This window comes from Sesamum indicum, linkage group LG6 (assembly GCF_026168435.1).
Source record: "Sesamum indicum cultivar Baizhima isolate 11 linkage group LG6, ASM2616843v1, whole genome shotgun sequence".
Taxonomy (NCBI): Eukaryota; Viridiplantae; Streptophyta; class Magnoliopsida; order Lamiales; family Pedaliaceae; genus Sesamum; species Sesamum indicum.
In genome coordinates, this window is record NC_142662.1 from 6,955,798 (window position 1) to 6,975,653 (window position 19,856).

At 36.0% G+C, this 19,856-nt stretch overlaps 4 protein-coding genes across 9 annotated transcripts; all 4 read left to right on the forward strand.

Annotated features, from left to right (window-relative positions):
* Positions 1-359: 359 nt before the first annotated feature.
* On the forward strand, positions 360-3,059 carry LOC105165057 (wall-associated receptor kinase-like 8). The gene is made up of 3 exons (XM_088881898.1): positions 360-1,397; positions 1,529-1,693; positions 1,799-3,059. Exons 1-3 carry the CDS (start codon positions 425-427, stop codon positions 2,956-2,958), a joined length of 2,298 nt encoding a protein of 765 aa, XP_088738024.1. The 5' UTR covers positions 360-424; the 3' UTR covers positions 2,959-3,059.
* Positions 3,060-3,314: 255 nt separating this feature from the next.
* LOC105164745 (putative glycosyltransferase At3g07620) lies at positions 3,315-8,126 on the forward strand. 5 transcript variants are annotated; one of them, XR_848054.3, is made up of 6 exons: positions 3,315-3,836; positions 4,160-5,425; positions 5,529-5,659; positions 6,446-6,794; positions 6,912-7,670; positions 7,745-8,126. XR_848054.3 is itself a non-coding variant. In XM_011083493.3 (6 exons), exons 2-6 carry the CDS (start codon positions 4,535-4,537, stop codon positions 7,575-7,577), a joined length of 1,929 nt encoding a protein of 642 aa, XP_011081795.1. In that variant the 5' UTR covers positions 3,315-3,836; positions 4,160-4,534; the 3' UTR covers positions 7,578-8,126. The 5 variants fall into 5 exon arrangements, 4 of the variants coding, with proteins under 4 accessions (XP_011081795.1, XP_011081793.1, XP_011081796.1 ...); XM_011083493.3 differs by having other exon boundaries at positions 4,160-4,841; positions 4,950-5,425; positions 6,912-8,126; XM_011083491.3 differs by having other exon boundaries at positions 6,912-8,126.
* A 1,063-nt stretch (positions 8,127-9,189) lies between these two features.
* On the forward strand, positions 9,190-13,224 carry LOC105164744 (putative glycosyltransferase At3g07620). Of its 2 annotated transcripts, none has more exons than XM_011083489.3 (5): positions 9,190-9,439; positions 10,226-11,177; positions 11,276-11,406; positions 11,872-12,220; positions 12,297-13,224. In XM_011083489.3, exons 2-5 carry the CDS (start codon positions 10,272-10,274, stop codon positions 12,960-12,962), a joined length of 2,052 nt encoding a protein of 683 aa, XP_011081791.1. In that variant the 5' UTR covers positions 9,190-9,439; positions 10,226-10,271; the 3' UTR covers positions 12,963-13,224. The 2 variants fall into 2 exon arrangements, with proteins under 2 accessions (XP_011081791.1, XP_011081792.1); XM_011083490.3 differs by lacking the exon at positions 9,190-9,439 and adding an exon at positions 9,456-9,584.
* Positions 13,225-15,100: 1,876 nt separating this feature from the next.
* LOC105164743 (uncharacterized) lies at positions 15,101-18,424 on the forward strand. The gene is made up of 4 exons (XM_020694883.2): positions 15,101-15,473; positions 16,276-16,383; positions 16,497-16,567; positions 17,912-18,424. Exons 1-4 carry the CDS (start codon positions 15,294-15,296, stop codon positions 18,162-18,164), a joined length of 612 nt encoding a protein of 203 aa, XP_020550542.1. The 5' UTR covers positions 15,101-15,293; the 3' UTR covers positions 18,165-18,424.
* The last annotated feature ends 1,432 nt before the right edge of the window (positions 18,425-19,856 follow it).

A 19,856-nucleotide genomic window follows, 5' to 3' on the forward strand; every position in this document is an offset into this window, starting at 1 on the left:
ACTAATTGAATCTCCATTATTTAGAATTTATTATGAGAGTCTAGAGTTCAATAATGCTACTATTAATATTTTCTAATAAAGAGTTTGGTATTAATGAAGTCTGTTGAGAAGTCTTGGCTGACACTGATAGTATAAATATGAGCCTTCCTTCATCACTTCCTATTTCTGCAATATTTGTTTTTGGCGAATACGAGATGTTTTGCTGTCAGCCGGCAGGAAACGGCTCAACATGAAAGAGATGAACAAGAATTAAAAGCTAAACAAGTATGAGTTGGATAAAAGATATATATGGTACTGTAGTAAAAGACAAGAGTCCAGTACTTAGTAACCTTTGTTAGTCGATCAAACCAAGATTTCAATCCATCTTGCCCCAAAAACAAGAAACATTATAAGTCCACTTTCCAGTTTATCACATGGTCAGCTCATGCACTGCAACTCCACGTCCAAGAAGCAGATATTCAGCCTGTTTCTGTCAGTCAAAGCAAACATGCAAATAAGCTCACTTCTCCATTTTGCTTTGCTCCTCCTTTTCCCCCTTCACCTTCCGTGGACAGTTGCTGATAACTCGACTGCCCTATATTTCAACACTTCATTCGCAGATGGTCCATATATCGCTAAGCCTGACTGCCAAAGCAAATGTGGTGATTTAACTGTTCCATACCCTTTTGGCATTGGTATAAAGGCGAATTGTTCTGTCAACCCCTTCTTTGACATAAATTGTAATTCGTCTTTCAACCCTCCAAAGGCGTTTCTTGGAAAACACGAGGTTTTGGGTATATCCGAGACAAAAGTACTCATCAGGAACAAGTTGGCCTCCCTCTGTTACATTGATAACAACACACCGGAAGTTAACGACTTTGACACGGATTTCTCAGGCACCCCTTTCAGCTTTTCCAATCAAAACAAGCTCAGCCTCGTAGGATGCAACCATATTTCCTTAATGTCGAAAGGATCTGAGTTGGATACCTACACTAGTTCTTGCGTGGCAGTTTGCTCCAAACCTCAAGAACTGAGCAATGGTTCTTGCTCCGGGATTGGCTGTTGCCAGGCCTCCATACCGAAGGGTCTCCAGTACATCAATATCTCCGTATTGTCCTTGAACGTTCTCTCTAGTGAATATAATTTTAACCCCTGCGGCTACTCATTTCTTGCAGAGCAAAATAGCTACATTTTCAGCGTATCTGACATCTCAGATTCATCATTCATTAACAAAACAAAGGAAACGTTGCCCCTTGTGATTGATTGGGCGATTGCAAACCGGACTTGTAATGACAGCAGTGAAATCATATGTCAGGGAGAAAGTGTCTGTGTTGATTCCGGTACAACTCTTGGAGGGTACCGCTGCAACTGCTCTCGAGGCTACGGGGGAAACCCCTATCTCAGCCCAGGCTGCCAAGGTTAGCTTATTCTAGTATGTACTTATATACATGAATTGAGAACATTTATCAATCAATTTATGAAGACGCTGGAGATGATTACTATTTTTTGACTATATGGTAAACCTTGTGCATCCTTATTCCTTTTCCAGATATTAACGAATGCGAGTTTAATCCGTGCCATCCGAAAGCCATATGCATTAATCTTCCTGGTTCTTTTAATTGTTCTTGCCCTCCTAATTATCTTGGTGATGGCGCAAAATATGGCACCGGTTGCATTTATCTGCCACCTCCAAATAAAACCGCCCTGTACACAGGTTAGAGGAAATGCTGGCAGCATTTACCGTCATGCAGCAGACTTAATGCTTTTGACTTCAGCATCAAAAACTATCTCGTTTTACCTGTTGAAATTTTGCTTACAGGTTTACCCATAGGCGCAGGATTATTTATACTATTGGCAGTTAGCTTTTGGTTGTACAAAGATCTGAGAAAAAGAAGAGTGAAACAACTCAAACAGAGCATTTTCAAACGAAACGGAGGTCTTCTGTTGCAACAACACATGTCAGCTCATGATCTTGTCCTTGGTAAAATGAGATTATTCACATCTAAGGAGTTGGAGAAGGCCACTGATAGATTCAATGAAAGTCGAATACTTGGCCGAGGAGGTCAGGGTACTGTTTACAAAGGTATGCTTTCAGACGGAAGAATTATTGCAGTGAAGAAGTCCAAGCAAGTAGATGAAAATCGACTGGAAGAATTCATAAACGAGGTTGTCATCTTATCCCAAATAAATCATAGGAATGTGGTTAAATTACTAGGATGTTGTTTGGAGACAGAAGTTCCATTACTAGTCTATGAATTCATTCCCAATGGGACCCTATACGACCTCATTCATGATGACAGCAACGGTTTCCCATTTTCATGGGATCTACGGTTGAGAATCGCTGCAGAGATAGCCAATGCTTTAGCTTACCTACACTATGCAACTTCAATTCCCATATATCACAGGGATATGAAGTCTAATAACATCCTCTTAGATGAAAAGTATAGAGCGAAATTATCAGATTTTGGGATTTCAAGATCCGTTGCCATAGATCAGACTCATTTAACGACCAAGGTTCAAGGGACATTCGGCTATCTAGACCCTGAGTACTTTCAAACAAGCCAATTCACAGAAAAAAGTGATGTTTACAGCTTCGGGGTTGTTCTGGTCGAGCTTTTAACTGGCCAGAAACCAATATCTACCAGTGTGACAGAAGAAGAAAAAAGTTTAGCTACACGTTTCCTCACAACCATGGAAGGGAACCGCCTACAAACAATTCTTGATTCCCAGATAATAGAACAAGGTTATACTGAAGAGCACGTTATTGTCGCTAATCTTGCAAGGAGATGCTTGAATTTGACCGGGAGGAGAAGGCCGACTATAAGAGAAGTGGCTTTGGAGTTGGAGAGTATCAGGCCACGTGAAAATCCATCTTTTATTGAATCTAACACTCAAGATATAAGCTTCACGGGAACAGACTCCTTTCAGTTCCCAGAGGACTGCTCCTCATGGACACAAAATGTTGGTTTTGAGAGTTAACATCAGATGCTAGTGAATCTTGTGTACTTTGCTGTTTAAATAACTAAGACAGCATTTGTAATTACAGAGTTCCAGGTTATTGAGCTTTGATATGATTTGATATCAAGCACTACTAGTAGTAGAAATGGTATCTGCATGAATGCGCTCAGTTTAAAAGGGAGCAGCCACTATACTGAAAATCTATAAACAAAGATAAATAGTTCGAATAAAATCAAATCCAGCTCTTGAAAGAAGACAAGTTGGTGAATATAAAATTAGAAGGAATAAAGCTGGCAACATTATTTAATATTCCTAAAGAAGACCGGAAAAGAATTCAAGAATCCCGTGTGACGCTGATGCAGAACGTGACTCAATATTAATTTCCTGTTATTCTTGTGAAAAATTATGTGGGCAAGAATTTGTTTGGTGGCGGAGAAAAGAAGATACAGAAAAAGATAAAAGATTGAGTCATCAATTCAAGGTTATACTAAGCAAAATGACAGAAGGGACTCTTTTGCAGTATGTCTACACACTGCTAAATCTCAAGAAATCCCTATAGAAATCGAACCCAGACCGTAAGTTGCTGCGAATTTTTTTGTTCACACGGGTACTTTTGGCAGAGCTATCTGGCGCACATACACACAACGCAGAACCCACATGCAACTTGAGAAATGCTTTATTAATTCTTTAGCAATTAATGCAGCTTAGTATACAGCACGCCACCCTAGGCGAAATCTATTCTTCGTTTTTTCTTTTCTTTTCCAACTCTGCTGTTCATATCGTCTGTTTATTGAAGACCCTTTTAAGTACTATGCCTGTACTGCGGAATTTCTTGTTTTTCAACTTGAGTTTCTCGAGAGTTCTCGGAGTTTGATGCTCCGCTGTCTGGGTTCTTATGAGTAAGTTTCATCTTCTGCAATCACAGTGTTATATGTTCTCTTTAATTTTGCTTCTGACTTTTCTTGAATTTGTTTTTACTCTTTCTTTCCACGCTGCTTCTTGGATTGGGTTTAGTATATATCCGGGCATGAAGCAAGATTTTGTATTTACTTGTTTATTAATGTTCTTGAATGTTCGTTTCGTTTTCTTTTGAAATTTAGTGTCCAATTTTGTGCTGCTACGTAGCTGAGAAACGGGGAGAAAGGACTAGCAAAAGCAAATATTAATTTCATGTGTTCGCTCTCGTTGGTAGTTTGCTGACAAAATTTCATCTTTTCTTTAGGAACACCTGAACCCTGTCTCGTGAGCTGATTGAGTTTGCAGTCGAGGAGTTTGAATTATTGGAAAACTGGATTAAGATTTTATTGTATAGCATGTGGCAGAGCATAGAAAGGAGTTCTCTATTCTCTGTAGTTCTCATGCTCCATAGATGGTCTAAGTTTCCTGCATTTAGACTGTTAATGGCTTAACTCCAACTTTTGACTTATAAATTAGATCTTTCTTTGGCTATGTAATTAAAATGAAGTGAACTTCAAGAAAATTGGGAAAGCATTCAATTACTTGCTTTCATGTTACAGATTTTCTGGGAGCAATAGAGCTGTACTACTTCAGTTTGTGGTTACTTTAGCATTAGTAAAGAATTAGATTAAATTCGACAATGGAGACTAGGAGGCTGCTGTGGGTTATGGCATTGGTCTTTTCAGTAGTTTTGTTGGTTCAATATATTGAACTTCCCTATGGTTATGTCTTACAATCGTTATTATCTTTTGGCAAAGCTCAAGTAACATCAGCAGGCAGCTTGCTGACTAAGGGTTCTTCTAAGGACACTGAGAACTTGACAAACCAGATTGGTCTTAGTGGTGTGAACTCCTCCCAAATGGATGTTGTCCATGAGTTTCTGAATATGACAAAGTTACCTGATCAGAAAAATGAGGATGATAAACATGATTTGAAGTCAGAAACCAGTAAGCTTTCTGATGATTCTCTTGGTATTAGTAATGATCCTGAAGATGACCATCCATCTAGGGACTTTTTGAGAGTACTCCACAACTCAACTGATGAGGGAGTTGCAGGAAACAAGAAATTGGCACCAAAAAAGGCTGGAGAGCATGGGTATGATTTACCAGTATCCCGATACACTTCTGCAAATAATGCTTCATTGAACAATCTTCAGGTCACAAATGCTGTTCCATCGTCTATCAAGAATGAAGATACAATTTCCCCCATGACAAGTCCGCAGGTGGCATCCCCACCACCAAACTCACCATCTCACATCTCATCTCCAGAGTTTATTGGCAGAAATCAAAGTCCTCACATTCAATCCTCCAGGCCAAGTACAACTTCAAAGGGCAAAGATGCAGCAAATACACTTCTAAACAATGGAAAGCCTGGGCTAGAACAAAGTGGCCTTTCTGCTTTTGTTAATAATTCTTCCACCAGAAAGACTCCTGCTAAGATGAAAAGGTTCAAGGGACCACCATCTGTAGTAGTGCCAATATCTGCAATGAATGATATGCTGCATCAAAGTCGTGTTTCGTATCGGTCCACGGTATGTGTAACTTTAAACTTAATGCTATTCCCCACACTAGATAAGCTGATTGTTCCCCCTCTTTTCCTTCTCTCCAGTTGTTTTCATGTAGTTTTATTTGCAGAAACCTCAGTGGCCTTCACAAGCAGAGAAAGAATTACTGAATGCTAAAACACTGATTGAGAGAGCAGAAATTATGGAAGAGAACCCTCAAATTGATGTTAATGTGTATAAAAACTTTTCTGCATTTACAAGGTAAGTAAGTTAAGGCATCCACCAAATTTTGTCTACCATGGTTGTTTCTCATCATTTTTTTAATATAATCGAATTGAATATAGTGACGCTGAGGGCTTCTTACAATAATAATGATTCTCATTCAAGATGTGAAATCAATATTAATCACTTGTTGCAAGCAAATTTTGATGTACTAGTGTTGAAGTCCGCTCCAGTGACACCTTATAACTTTTATTTTTCATTTTTTGGTTTCTGTTGAAGTCTGATCCAGGGACCCTTTAGTTGATATGGTAAAAATTTCCTCAAAACCTTTTCGCATAAAAACATGAGTACTTTCACAGTCGTTTAGATTTTGAAATCTGTGGCAAAATGTTGACCTAATCTTCAAATTCATGCCTAATTGTATTTAGTGATCCAAATCCTTCTGATGTTTGAGATTTGTATTCTTCTGTTCTCCTCTTAAATATACACAGCTAGCATCAAACAAACATATGATGTATTAAACCATTAAAATGACAATAGACCACTATATGTTCTGTACCAGCATTATGCCACTATCGCCTCCTTTTCTGCCCAGAATATAGCTTATGGCCTCATAGAAATCGAGATGTTTTAGTCATATTTTTCCATTTTTAAGATAAGAGGACTTTCTGGAGATTGATATGTTTGCTTATCGAATATACAACACATGAATATGATGGCATGAAAATCAATTTTGAAACCAGCAATATTCTGAATACCATAGACCAAATTGCTTGACTAAGCTCCTTGAATGCTTTAATCAAGAATCCAATGTTGTCGTTGCAGGAGCTATGAATTGATGGAACAGGCTCTTAAGATTTACATCTACACTGAAGGAGAAAGGCCCATATTCCACCAGCCTGAGCTTAACGGAATATATGCTTCTGAGGGATGGTTCATGAAGCTGCTGGAAGAAAACAAGCACTTTGTCACTGGAAATGCCAATAAAGCCCATCTGTTTTACTTGCCTTTCAGTTCACGGATATTAGAGGAGACTTTGTATGTTCCAGATTCTCACAGTCGCAGGAACTTGGTTCAGTATTTGAGTAGCTACCTCCAGAATATCACAACAAAATATTCTTTTTGGAACAGAACTGGTGGAGCTGACCATTTTCTTGTAGCCTGCCATGACTGGGTATGTTTCTCCAAATGCTGATGCTATAAGTTATTTTGAGGTTAAGTGTATATGTCCTAAATTTCCTTCCTCTGATCGTTAGCTGTTTAACTATTCTTTTCATGCCCATCTCCACAGGCACCTGCAGAGACCAGCCGAATCATGAAGAACTGTATTAGAGCTTTGTGCAATGCTGATGTCAAGGGAGGATTCCAGTTCGGCAAAGATGTATCTCTACCAGAAATATATGTACGCAATGCTTCAAATCCTCTTAAAAACCTTGGAGGAAAACCTCCTTCTCAAAGGCGCATCCTAGCCTTTTTCGCTGGGCATATGCATGGTTATCTCCGTCCCATTTTGTTGAATTACTGGGAAAACAAAGATCCCGACATGAAGATCTTTGGTAAGCTAAGGGTGGAGAAGGGTCAGATGACGTATATCCAGTACATGAAAAGCAGCAAGTACTGCATAAGTGCTAAAGGTTACGAACCCTACACCCCCCGAGTTGTGGAGGCCATTTTCTACGAGTGTGTTCCTGTAATCATATCCGACAATTACATACCTCCATTCTTCGAGACCCTGAATTGGGAGTCTTTCGCTGTGTTCATCCTGGAGAAGGACATTCCAAATTTGAAGAATATACTCATGTCAATCCCAGAACATAGATACATTAAGATGCAGAAAAGGGTTAGACAGATACAGAAGCATTTTCTTTGGCATAGTAAGCCGGTGAAGTATGATGTTTTCCACATGATACTCCACTCAATATGGTGGACTAAGATTTTCCAGATGAGACCAGGGTGATTCATATGCATCATATATGAAAAATTCACCGAGTTGGCAAAAGCTTTTCCTCTTCTGGAAATAAGCTGAGTGTGATCTGATGCAAGAAACATGGTAGGAATCGAAGCCCTTTCTCGGTGACGACTAATCCTTGCTTTCTTCTCATTTCCTGTTTCGCTGATAAACAGGAGAACAGGGAACGAGTTTGAAAACTTTGAATACAAGATGAAACACCAGTTTGTGAAGTGGGATTCTTTGGCATATTCATTTTCAAGGGCATTCATACAAACTCTAGCAATTGCAAGGACAAGCAGATTGAGCAGCTTCTCCTTCAGAATTGCAACACACTGTGAAACATGGCAGAAACCAACAAGGTGAGGATCAGGAAGCTATTTCTCTTGAAATCTTAGCCAGGAATTTTGTGAAAATTTATGGTAGTCTGATGTAAATTCAGTCATTTTTAGCTTGTATTATACACTATCATCAAACAGTCCGAATCTTATACTGCAAATGGTGTCACATCTTATTTAGTATATATACACTAACAAGGAAATGTGTGCTTGCTGGATCTTTCTATCTCTAATATATACCAAGTCATGAGTAAAGTTGTAGAAGAAATCACACAGAGAGCAAATTATCACCTAAAAGAATATTATATTTTCATAAAGTTATACATAAAAAACAATTAAATGGCAAATATATTTTGGCGACAGAAATTGTTTCCAAGTACATCATCAATGAGACGATGTTGTATTTTTATGATGATCTGTTGTGGGGTCAAATGCATATTATATCCAGTACTTTGTGATTTAATTGTTTGAATAAGTATGTAAATAATTGTCACATATTTTTTATTTACTGGATATCCAGTACTTTATACATTCAATATATTTGCATCAACTGCATTATATCTCTCGTACTTTTGTGCATTGAGTATATTATGCATCAAGTGTAGTATACGAATATATTTAAAAAATTTAGGGTAAATTACAACGAGTTCTTTTGAGATTTAAAATAATAATTCCTCATTATTTGAGAAATTATCAATATTTTTTTTAATGTTTGTGAAATTATGTAATTCTTGAAGAGAGTCCTGTAAATATTAATTTTTCCTTGTTATTATATAAAAAATTGTAAAAAAACTAATGAGGTGGAATTTTCTTCTTGCTATTTTAGTCCATAAAAGTATTTTAGAAAATTTTGAAAGAGAAGTAAAATTATTTAAAAAAAAAAATTGTTGGTTCACCATAAAAAATGGACATAAACTTAATAAAGAACAATGGAAGGAGCTAGTTATTAGACGAACGCTAAAATCAAATATATTGAATTTTCCAAAACAAAGTAGAGTATTAATAATTATGCAAATTTAAAAAAAAAAAAAAAGAACTCGCTATTTACGCAGTTTTTATGTCCAAATTGCGCTCACCTGTAAAAAATGAAGAATTAACATTTTATGCCAAAATATTTTTTACTTTCTCGTCATTTATCAAAATCCTCAAAGACTTGTGGGCTTATTTAGACAGCTAAGACGATATGAAAGAATCTTGTATCTAACTAAACATTAATTTATGAATTTCTTTCAAATAAAAAATAAATTAACGAAGTTTCAGTTCAAACTTACAAAATCTACAAGTGCAAGAATCACACAGACAACCCCCTCAAGAAAACAAAAATTCAAAGAAAAAAAAGAAAGGGAAAAAGGGGCTGTAATGATGACTATATTTATTCCACCGCTGTTGTACAAGAAAGCTTAAAAGAGAGCATACTACAACGACAGAAGAAACTCAAGAAAATGCCACAGAGATCAAATGGTTGATGAGTTGATGTTCGATTCCATTATCACACTGTAACCAAAAGGAAAGAAAGATTCTAATATCAGACAGGTACTGCTTTCAAACGTATCATTTGCAGTCGGGCATTATTGAATTCTCTGTTTCAGTTGAATATTCAACTTATAGCTTAATAAAGAAAGCATCTTTTTGCTTCTACTTCTCTGTTCTAGTTGACCAACCAGCACCGCATGCAATGGTAGATCTCTTGTGCTGTTACTTGGTTAAATGAGTTTAAGGTGGATGGTTCTTTCTTATGTTTAGTTATGCTATGAATTGTGAAGCAATTGCTTGAAGTTTTTTTTAGTCAATTCTCCTCCACCCTCGTTTTCCAGGTGATTGGGGATTGGGTTTAGTGTTTGGGGTAATCTTTCTGGGTTTTCTTGATTTGTGGTTTATTCTTGTTGTGCGTGTTTTGATTTCGTTTATTAGTTTACTTCTGGAAATCAAGAAACGCTTTTTGCGGCTCTTCGTCTGTGCTAACGTTGAAGAGAACTGAACTGCTCTTTTTGGGAGCTGCCTTTTTTGGTTTATTTGAAAGTAATTGTTTGGCTGCTGAGAAAAACAGTAGAAATGAATAAACCCAGAGTTTATGATTGTGTTTCTTCCCCTCTTTGGCTCTTGGGATCCCATCTGATTTTGGATGCTTAAAATTTGAACTGAGGTCTTGAAACATTGGGAAAGGGACTTTATGAGTTTGGCATCAATTCCTCTATTATTTTGAATTGCTTCCTGTTCTTGAAAATGGCATTAAGTTGTGAGGATTACAATGATATTCTACTTTTAGGATTAGAAACATGTTGGGAACTTTTCAGTGACTGGATTAAACCTGTTCTGCAGAATTCTCTGGGGCTTTTTAGCTGTCCTTCCATTCCAGGAGTTTAGCATGGGCAAGGAATTCCGGTACATGTGCCTCGTGAAGACCAGGCGACTGTTGTTGCTGATGGGAATTGCTTTTGGATTAATTTTGTTTGTTCAGTATTTTGAGCTTCCCTATAGTAGTATTTTATCATCTTTATTTGCACCCGGCAAATCTCATCTAGCACCAGTGGACAACTTACCCAATAAAATTTCATCTAGTAACTCAACTACTTCAAGAAACTTGGAGTATTTTATTAGCTTAAACTCTACTGATCTGAATGTTGCTGATGAGGTATCGAGTACAGATAATATCTCTGATGGAAAAGATAATGTGGTGACAGATGTCAAAGATGATTTTGATCCTGAAAACAATAAAACTTTTGATGATAGTTCGAATTATGATATTGATCCTGAGGATGAATTTCCATCCAAGGACTTCTTGGGACTGGATCACAAATCCACCAGTGAGAGGGTTGTGAGAAATACTAGCTTCCCGTCAGAGACTACTGGAGAAACTGATGATGAATTGCCCAAATCTGAGCATAGTCTGGAAAGTAGTTCTTCACTGGAGCATAATGGGGTTGGAGATGTTACCCAAAGGTCCGAGGAAAATGAAAACGAAAACACTGGTCCTTCTCCAGTTACTATATCACCATCAAATTATCCACCGGTTGCTTCTCCAGAAAATCCAGAAGCTTTTGTGGATTCTTCTTCTCCAATTACATCTATGGGAGAACATGCTAAAAGTTTACCTCAAAACATTGAGAATGACAAGATTCTGAAGGCTTATACTTCTGCTCCAGTGAGTGATCCTTCCATCATTAGGAACCCTGCCAAAAAGGAAGAATTGAAGAGGCCACTACCAGTAGTAGTGCCCATATCTGAAATGAATCATATGCTGCTCCAGAGTCATGTATCATATAGGGCATTGGTATGTATTCAAAATAGCTATTGCAGATGTTTTACGGCAGAATGCAGTCCAATCTATTTTCTTTTCTTTTTTTCACCTGTTCCGCTCTCTGTATACAGAAGCCACGATGGTCTTCACCAGTAGATCAAGAATTACTGAACACACGGCCCCTTATCGAAAATGCACCAATTATAGAAAACAACGCTCAGCTTGATGTTAAATTGTATCGAAACTTTTCTGCATTTAAAAGGTAAGGAAACTCGAAACTGCTTACAAAATTGTTTCTGCGATATGTTATATTTCTGTTTTCTGACATTTTAAATTCTTGAGTTTACTGTTTTAAGATTTTTGCATCTTTGACACATGGGTGAAGCATTTGACAATTGTATGTAATATCAAATTCTCTTCATAATATTTTAGGTGCATGTATTTTGCACAATTCTGATTCTTTGGACTTAGTTTGTGTTCCAGGTTATGACAATGTTTGCTAGGTTCTGAACATGTTCTGGGGGTTGTAAACTTTAAATTAAATAACTTTGAATTCAAAATCTTTTGTTTGTATCTAAGTGCAAGGATTGACTTCAGTTTGAGAATCTTGCTCTGAAATGTCATATGTATTTGGTGGATGGACTGGATTTAATTTAGTATTTTATGATGTTTGCAGCAACTAATTAGGATACTCATTTACTAAGGAAATTCAATTTTTCCTCTGTAGGAGCTATGAGTTGATGGAGCAGACTCTCAAGGTTTATATCTACGCTGAAGGTGAACGACCTATCTTCCATCAGCCACCTCTTAAAGGAATATATGCATCAGAGGGATGGTTCATGAAGCAGCTAAAATCATACAAAAGATTCGTCACAAAAAACCCAAAAAAAGCTCACCTATTTTACCTACCTTTCAGTTCAAGGATGTTGGAGGTGACTTTGTATGTACCCAATTCCCACGATCGTAAGAGCTTGATTGAACATTTAAGCAACTATGTTGAGATGATCACGACAAAGTATCATTTCTGGAATAGAACTGCTGGAGCAGACCATTTTCTTGTTGCGTGTCATGATTGGGTATGTATGCCCTCTTTTGTTATGTTCACAATGGTATAGAAAAATTCAGTATCAGAACTTTTTTTTGTTTCCTCAGGCACCGGCCGAGACCAGGCAGATCATGGCTAATTGTATTAGAGCTCTATGCAATGCTGATGTGAGAGAAGGATTCCAATTCGGAAAAGATGCATCTCTTCCGGAAACATTTGTGCAGTCTCCTCGAAATCCTCTTAGGCAACTTGGAGGCAAACCTCCTTCCAAGAGAAGCATCCTTGCGTTCTTTGCTGGCAACATGCACGGTTATCTCCGTCCGATTCTGTTAAAGTACTGGGAAAATAAAGATCCTGACGTGAAGATCTTTGGTCCAATACCTAAGGTGAAAGGTCAGATGAGCTATGCCCAATACATGAAGAGCAGCAAGTACTGCATATGCGCCAAAGGCTTTGAAGTCAATAGCCCTCGGGTGGTGGAGGCCATCTTCTACGAGTGTGTTCCAGTAATTATATCCGACAATTTTGTGCCTCCTTTTTTCGAGACTTTGAACTGGGAATCATTTGCCGTTTTTGTCTCGGAGAAGGATATACCAAACCTGAAGAATATACTTCTATCTATCTCCAAGAAACGATATCTTGAGATGCAGCAGAGGGTTAAGCAGGTACAGCAGCATTTTCTTTGGCATCCTAGGCCTGTCAAGTACGACGTTTTTCACATGATATTGCATTCGATTTGGTACAACAGAGTATTCCAGACAAGATCTTGGTAAAGTACACCAACTCTAGAAGTTAGGAGAAATGATGATAGTTACACTATAGAATTGCTGAAACACAATAATTGACATGGAGAGAAGGAAAAGTTGTAAACTAGGTACCATTGTATTACAATAATGAACTGAATAAGGAGGTAAGAAATTCTTTTGTTGTAAATAGATTGGGAGAGAAGTAAATTCTTTTCTGCTTGTTATTGTTCCGGCTGAAACGTACAGTTTGGTAGTTCTGTATTGAAAGCTTCCATGTTTAGTGCTTTGATATCTCAGCTATATGCTGCCAAACTTGGCTTTTTCTGAAGCACGATTTGTGCATATCTTGGCCAGAAATCAAACAGTAGTACGATTTCTAGTTTGAGTAAGGGAGTAAAATAGGATGATTTCTTTCTGGGAAGACAAGTGTCAGATTTGCCAAAATTGCACATTTAGTCCCCAGGTCCTTTTTACGGGTCGACAATTCTAGTTTCAAAATTTTAAAATTTTGACACTATTGATCCTATTATGTTAAATGATAATGGAAATCGTTAGTCAATAACTATGTTAAATGATAATGGAAATCGTTAGTCAATAGTTATTGACTTGATCAATAAATACCTAAATTTTATTTATCTCTCTATATTTTTTTCAAAAAGACTAAAAATCCCATATTTTGAAAAAAGAAATAATCTCTTTTTTGACTTAATTGACTAAAATACTTTTCATAATCTTATAAAATTACCCTACTTTGCATATGGTCTTTTCTTTTTTATATTTTCTTCCTCCTAAAATAAATAAATAATTATTTTTTTAATATACTTATTTAAATATTAAAATATCAAAAAAATATATCAATTTTTAATTTTTTATTATTTAAATTAACATCACATATGAAATTAATATACTAAAATTCATATTTTTAAATATAAATATTAATCAACTGTAACAAACATATGTTATTAACCAATTTAAAATTATTATTTACTTTAAATATATTATATCATTTATCGTAGATAATATTTAAAATTAAACTTCCATTTTAAAATATAATTGTAATTAAAAAATAAATTACCATTATAAAATTAAATTGTCATAATTCATATATATGATTTATTATATGAATAGATATAAATTAAAAAAATTAAAATTTTAACCCCCTACCCCCACCCCTGCAAACCCTCCGCCATCCCCCCACAATCACCCCTCACCTCGTGCCTCGCCGCTGCCCTCCACTTCGGCTCGTCGACTATCCAGAAGGTGGCAACAGTCATGTCATCCCCAAATCGGGGGATGCGTTGTCTATAGGTGGTGGAGGGTTTCGAAAGAGTGGGTTTAGAGTTTTTTTTTTAATTTATTACTATACATCTAAAAAAAATAATATATATTCAAATAAATATTTAACCTAAAAAATAAATTTTAGTATATTTTTTTTATGTGATTTTAATGTTTGAGTTTACAATATAAAAAATTAAAAAATTAATATACTTTTTTGGTTTTTTAAAATTTAAAAAATATATCAAAGAAAATAATTATTTATTTTTCTAAAAGAAAAACAAATACAAAAAACAATCTCAAAATAAAAGAAACAAAGATTTGATTCATATATTGGCATTTGATGTGCCCATGAGAACTACCTGGTAATAATGAAAAATATCATTTTGTATTCTTACATTTAACGGAATCTTCCATCTTTTATGATGTAATTAGTCGTTTTTTTCATAAATTTAATATCTTATAAATTTTAAATAGCGTCATAAATATTTGTAGGATAAATTAAAAAAAATATGCAAATCTTTCACATTTTAATTTATTCAATTTCGTCACATATCAAAATGAATTTAGAATATGAAAATATATGTTAGGTAAATGATTCCTAAGAACCTAGAAATAAAAAATAAATAATAAATAAAACAAGTAAAATAAGGTCATGGAAATCTCATTGAACTACTGCAACAAATTAGATTGGAATCATTCCTGCTTTTCCCTTTTTTTTTTTTTTTTTCTCCAAAATCTTTCTGGATTTTTACAAAATTTAGGCTGTCCAATCAATTGTCTTTGTTTCTTTCTTCATCAGTTGCCCCAAAACCACCTCAGCCAATGTAACAGTAATATCAGGTAAATATCGGTTTTTACAGTTAAAAGCTCGTCAACTACTTTTGTCTTGTCTACTGTTATCTTCTTCTTTTTGCCCCAATTCATCCTTTTAATTTTAACATCCATGGAGAAAACCCAGATGAAATTGCAACTTGAATGATAAGTATGAGAATCAGGATCGGGTGGAACATAGGATTGTCCGAGTAAAAAGGCAGGGTTTTTAGACACAGAATTAATAACAGAACAACAAGTGAAGAAATCATGGCCGCAGACACAAAATCCAGTAATTTGATGAAATCGAAGCCCAGTACTGCAGGTGGGCTGTCATCTTCAAAACCCAAGATTGATTCATCTGCGTCCAATAAGAAAGCTGTTGAGGGATCAATCAAGAATTCTGCTGCTGATGCGAAGAACGGATCCAGCAGCAATGCCTCCAAAACGGTATCCATACGCAAAGATTACCTTTTTTTTCATTTTTTCCTTTTTGTAATTTTTCATGATTCAGTTATCTATTATGTTGCTAAAATTGAGGTGCCCATCTGCAAAGACCAGTGCTCTCTATGCTAATTTTTGGATTTTGTGTGTTTCTTTGGTCTGTCTGGTAATATCTGTAGCTGGGATGTGCATATCTTCAGAAGATTATTTATTTTTAACAGTTCAATTTTCAAATCTTTATCTTTCTTCTTCTATAAGGTGGCAGTTTCTTAAACTTATTGGTTTTTATCAGTCAGTTTGAGATTTTTACTAGTTTCATCATCAAAATGCTTCCATAAGGAAAACAGAGGTGCTTTATTGGAGATATTACAGCTGATCTATCAGCCAATTGGTTTTTCTATGCTGTATTGCTTAGCTTAAAACCCTAAGGCAAATCTAGGCCTAATTGGTTTTTTGGAGAAATGGAGTTTGGTGGGTGAGTGTGTATTTGGATTATCTTCCTTTCCATGAATTATAGCTTGAGTTTCTACTTTACAGTTTGCTAATCAAAATCTGTTGAGCTAAGATAGTTGAATAATCTAATGTCTTGCAATATTTGCTTGCACGAACAGGATGGTTTTTTTCTTCAATTTTCTTCTGTCTTTTATTTCTGCTGATTAACATTGCCCTTATCTGGGGTCGGTGCATGAACAATTATCTAAATTATTTCGTGTATGTTTATTCATCTTTGTTAATTTTAATTAAAGCTAAAGGTTGGAAGTTCTGGGATAGCTCTAACTGATATGTGATATGTATTGATCAAGTGAAGATAAAGAAAACATCAAGTCAATCAAAAGCTGATACAAAAACGGTGCCCAAAACGAGAGAGAAGAAAGTTTATTCCTTGCCCGGCCAGAAATATGATGTTCCTGAAGAGGTTCTGTATCTTCTCTTGTAACTTGTACCTTAGTACTATGGGGTTCATTTCTGTAGAAATTTTTGCTGACTGAATCCCTTCATCTTCTCCATGTTGCTGCTCCTGGTTCACAGCGAGAACCATTGAGACTATTTTATGAGTCATTATCCAAGCAGATACCTTCAAGTGAAATGGCTGAATTTTGGTGAGTTTTCTTAAAATATTTGGGCTCTTCTGTTGAGTAAACTTTTCGTTGACATAATTTAGGTTCTCAAATCTCATTTTTCATGAGGACACTATATTACGAGAATGCAAGTCATCACTAATCAACATATGGACCAGTATATGCTCATCTTCTTTTATGTAATAATTTGGTATATATTAATTAGATTGCCAAGTGTTTCAAATTATTGTAAATAATGTGCCTAGGTAAGTTACACCAACTACTTTTATGTTAGATCAATTGTTTGATATCTATGGAATTTTGCTGCCATGTACTTTTATTTCTCCTAGACCGGGCAACCTAGACCAGTATCCTGGATGCCTATACTATCTATGTTTCAGTGTTCATCCATATACTTTGGTTGGTGATGACGCATGCACTGATGGTCAAATACTGAGAACATTTTCTGCTTTTCCTGGTAGATAAACTATAGAGTTTATTGTTGAAAATCGGATAACATAAGGGGAAAAGATATCATTCAACATCTAGAGAAGTTACCATTCTCTGATATATGTCAAGAACTGAAAATACTAACTTGCTCCATACTCTTCCAGGATGGGGGCCTATATCACAAAAAGATGCATAATAAACAAAAATTCTTGCCCTCGACTAGTTTCGGTCAATTTTCTGTACTCTTTCTTGCATTAGAGTTTCTGGATTACGTAGTATGGAGTGACTTCAATATGTTCTTAAGCCGTTGATAGACGAGGAGTGTGTTGTCTTGGATCCTCCAGCATTCATCTTTTCCTGTCAAATAGGGATACTAAGAAGGTACACTGCATCTACATAACAATGCTGTACAACAGAAAAAATGTACGAAATAAGAAGGGGTAAAGGTTCTGAGGGAAACTATTTAGGATGAAATATTTTTACTGTTCAAAGATGGGCTCAAACTTAGTTATGTGGAGTTTCGGCTATCAGGGAGTATTTCTGGTTTCTGTCTCTCTCAGTAACTGAGGAGTCGGGTTGAAAAGAAACTTGGTGTTTGTTAAATCCAACCAAGTGGTGCTGGGATTATATAGTTCAAATGTATCTGCAATTTCCGTGGTGTCCGCAAAGGTAGAATAATCCTGCACCTTTTCTCTACATGAATTTCTGATAGTAACTAATTCTCAATAATCAAGGGACTCAATTTACAATCTTGTTGGATCTTTTAGCTCAGAAAGCTCACAGTTGGCCAAACTTATACTTCATTTCCTTTTCAGACCGGAATGTTGTAATATGTTGGTGATATCTAGCTTATATGTTGCTTTATATGTCTAAGTTTTGGAATTTCATCATAAGGCCATACGAAAGAATAGGTATCTTAACCTTGAAGTTTTGCAGGTTGATGGAACATGGCTTGTTGTCACTTGAAAAAGCGAAAAAGGCATACGAGAAAAAACAGAGGAAACAAAAGCAACTACGGACAGGTACTCCCATAAAATCGCCACCGCCCTCGACATCAAGTAGACCTGAGAGTTCAAGAAAACCACAGCCAGTTCCCAAGAATGGTGAACCAAAAGCCAAGAAGCGGATAACAAATGACAGCGATGATGACGATGATTTTGTGCTAAGTCACAAACGAAGAAAAGGGTAAGCAGCTGTTTGTATAACTCTAGGTTCATAGAGAATTCAGTTGCCTAGATCCATCTCGATATCATTGCAGCCGAACCTGCAAAAGGATGACCTTGAGATATTCTTTACTTTAGGATTATAGCAATAAAAATATAGCTAAATTCTGATTCTTGGTCATTTATATATTTGTAATCCACAATAAGCCAACTACATATGTCTTTGTGGATCTTAATGTCGAATTATCAGATATTGCTTTCAGAGTCACAAATACTTTATTTCATATATCTAACTTCCTTTACTGCAATAATGTCCTCATGATATTCTTCAACTCTAAAATATTTTTCCACTGATTAAGATTATTAGAATGCAGAATTATGGAATATATCTTCCCCAATGAGTGAAAGTTCCGATAGTTATTTCATCTAATTTTAGGCTCATGATTTGTCTGAGAGAGTCTCTCTACAGCATCATCCATAGACGAAAAAGCTTGTGTATGTTTACTAATTGTAATGGTTATGAAGGTTCGACTTATTTTGTTAGGATAAGTAATATTAAGACACAAAACAAGTTTGCCTTCTTAGTCGTTCCTCAATAGACAAAATGATGTCTGATTAACCTAAACACAAGTGATTACATTTCTTTACCAAAAAGCCATTACCGGCGTCTGTGTTCATAGGGAATCATTACGTCTCTTTAATACTCGTCTCGATGCCATGGATAGCATCTGCTGCAAAGGGGACTGTAACATGACCCTGTTATGGAACTTCTGCAGTAAAAGCATAAAAAATATTTCTGACTGTTTTAAATTTGCAGAAACATGTAGAAGGGACTGCTGTTCATGTTTTCAGACCATGACCAGGTCAGAAAACAGATCATAATGTTGTAATTACATATCTTTAGCTTGGCACATGATGTACATGTGAGGGAACAGAAAATATCAACACAGTTCAATTAATAGAGAAAAAGTATGAGGACAGAACACATATTTACATGGCCCCTTTGCTTAGTATGTATGATCATGGTGAGATATATGATGCATATCTATTCACATGAAACTACAGCAGATCATGTTGTGATAATCTTGCAAGTGTAGATAACTGAGTTATGAGTAGTATGAATACTGGTCCACATAGATTAATTACTTGTTACCTGAACTGGAGAGTAAAGTTTGGCAGCAGAGATGATATGGATTTTATTACAGTGGATGGTGGGCATTAAATGTGTAGGGGCCATAGACATAGATGGACCAGGACAAACCATCACTTTCATCCTCTTTCTCTTATGTGGATCATATTCAAGAATTTGACATGCACTGTTCATAAAACTGAAACAGGTTAAACCCAAGAACACATTAAAGTTTGCTGCGTGTATACAGCAATATTTCCTATATGTCTTAAAAGGGTACGTTTGGATGGATGGAACGACTTGAGATGAAGTTATATTAAATTAAGCTTCATCGAGTCTGTCAAGTTCTTGAATATATATATATATATATATATATATAGTGTAAAACAGTGTTATTATGTTCTATTTTTGTCACACTTGAGACATTTAAAGTGTAATAGCCATCCAGAATGACAAATATTTATTGCAGCACTGCACAGCAAAATCCCTGATTAACAGACCATCATTTTCACAGTCAAAAAGTGGTGGAAATTTTGCAACGAGAAGAGGGCACAGCTCAGAATAAGGGTTTTAATTACTATGACATTAG

Bases quoted from the DNA above. Each gene is read 5' to 3' on its own strand.
- LOC105165057 (XM_088881898.1), top strand. From the start codon at position 425: ATGCACTGCAACTCCACGTCCAAGAAGCAGATATTCAGCCTGTTTCTG. The intron at 1,398-1,528 runs GTTAGCTTATTC...TTCCTTTTCCAG, and splicing joins TCTCAGCCCAGGCTGCCAAG to ATATTAACGAATGCGAGTTT. The intron at 1,694-1,798 runs GTTAGAGGAAAT...TTTTGCTTACAG, and splicing joins TAAAACCGCCCTGTACACAG to GTTTACCCATAGGCGCAGGA.
- LOC105164745 (XM_011083491.3), top strand. From the start codon at position 4,535: ATGGAGACTAGGAGGCTGCTGTGGGTTATGGCATTGGTCTTTTCAGTA. The intron at 5,660-6,445 runs GTAAGTAAGTTA...TTGTCGTTGCAG, and splicing joins AACTTTTCTGCATTTACAAG to GAGCTATGAATTGATGGAAC. The intron at 6,795-6,911 runs GTATGTTTCTCC...CCATCTCCACAG, and splicing joins TTGTAGCCTGCCATGACTGG to GCACCTGCAGAGACCAGCCG.
- LOC105164744 (XM_011083489.3), top strand. From the start codon at position 10,272: ATGGGCAAGGAATTCCGGTACATGTGCCTCGTGAAGACCAGGCGACTG. The intron at 11,178-11,275 runs GTATGTATTCAA...CTCTGTATACAG, and splicing joins ATGTATCATATAGGGCATTG to AAGCCACGATGGTCTTCACC. The intron at 12,221-12,296 runs GTATGTATGCCC...TTGTTTCCTCAG, and splicing joins TTGTTGCGTGTCATGATTGG to GCACCGGCCGAGACCAGGCA.
- LOC105164743 (XM_020694883.2), top strand. From the start codon at position 15,294: ATGGCCGCAGACACAAAATCCAGTAATTTGATGAAATCGAAGCCCAGT. The intron at 15,474-16,275 runs GTATCCATACGC...GATCAAGTGAAG, and splicing joins GCAGCAATGCCTCCAAAACG to ATAAAGAAAACATCAAGTCA. The intron at 16,568-17,911 runs GTGAGTTTTCTT...GAAGTTTTGCAG, and splicing joins AGTGAAATGGCTGAATTTTG to GTTGATGGAACATGGCTTGT.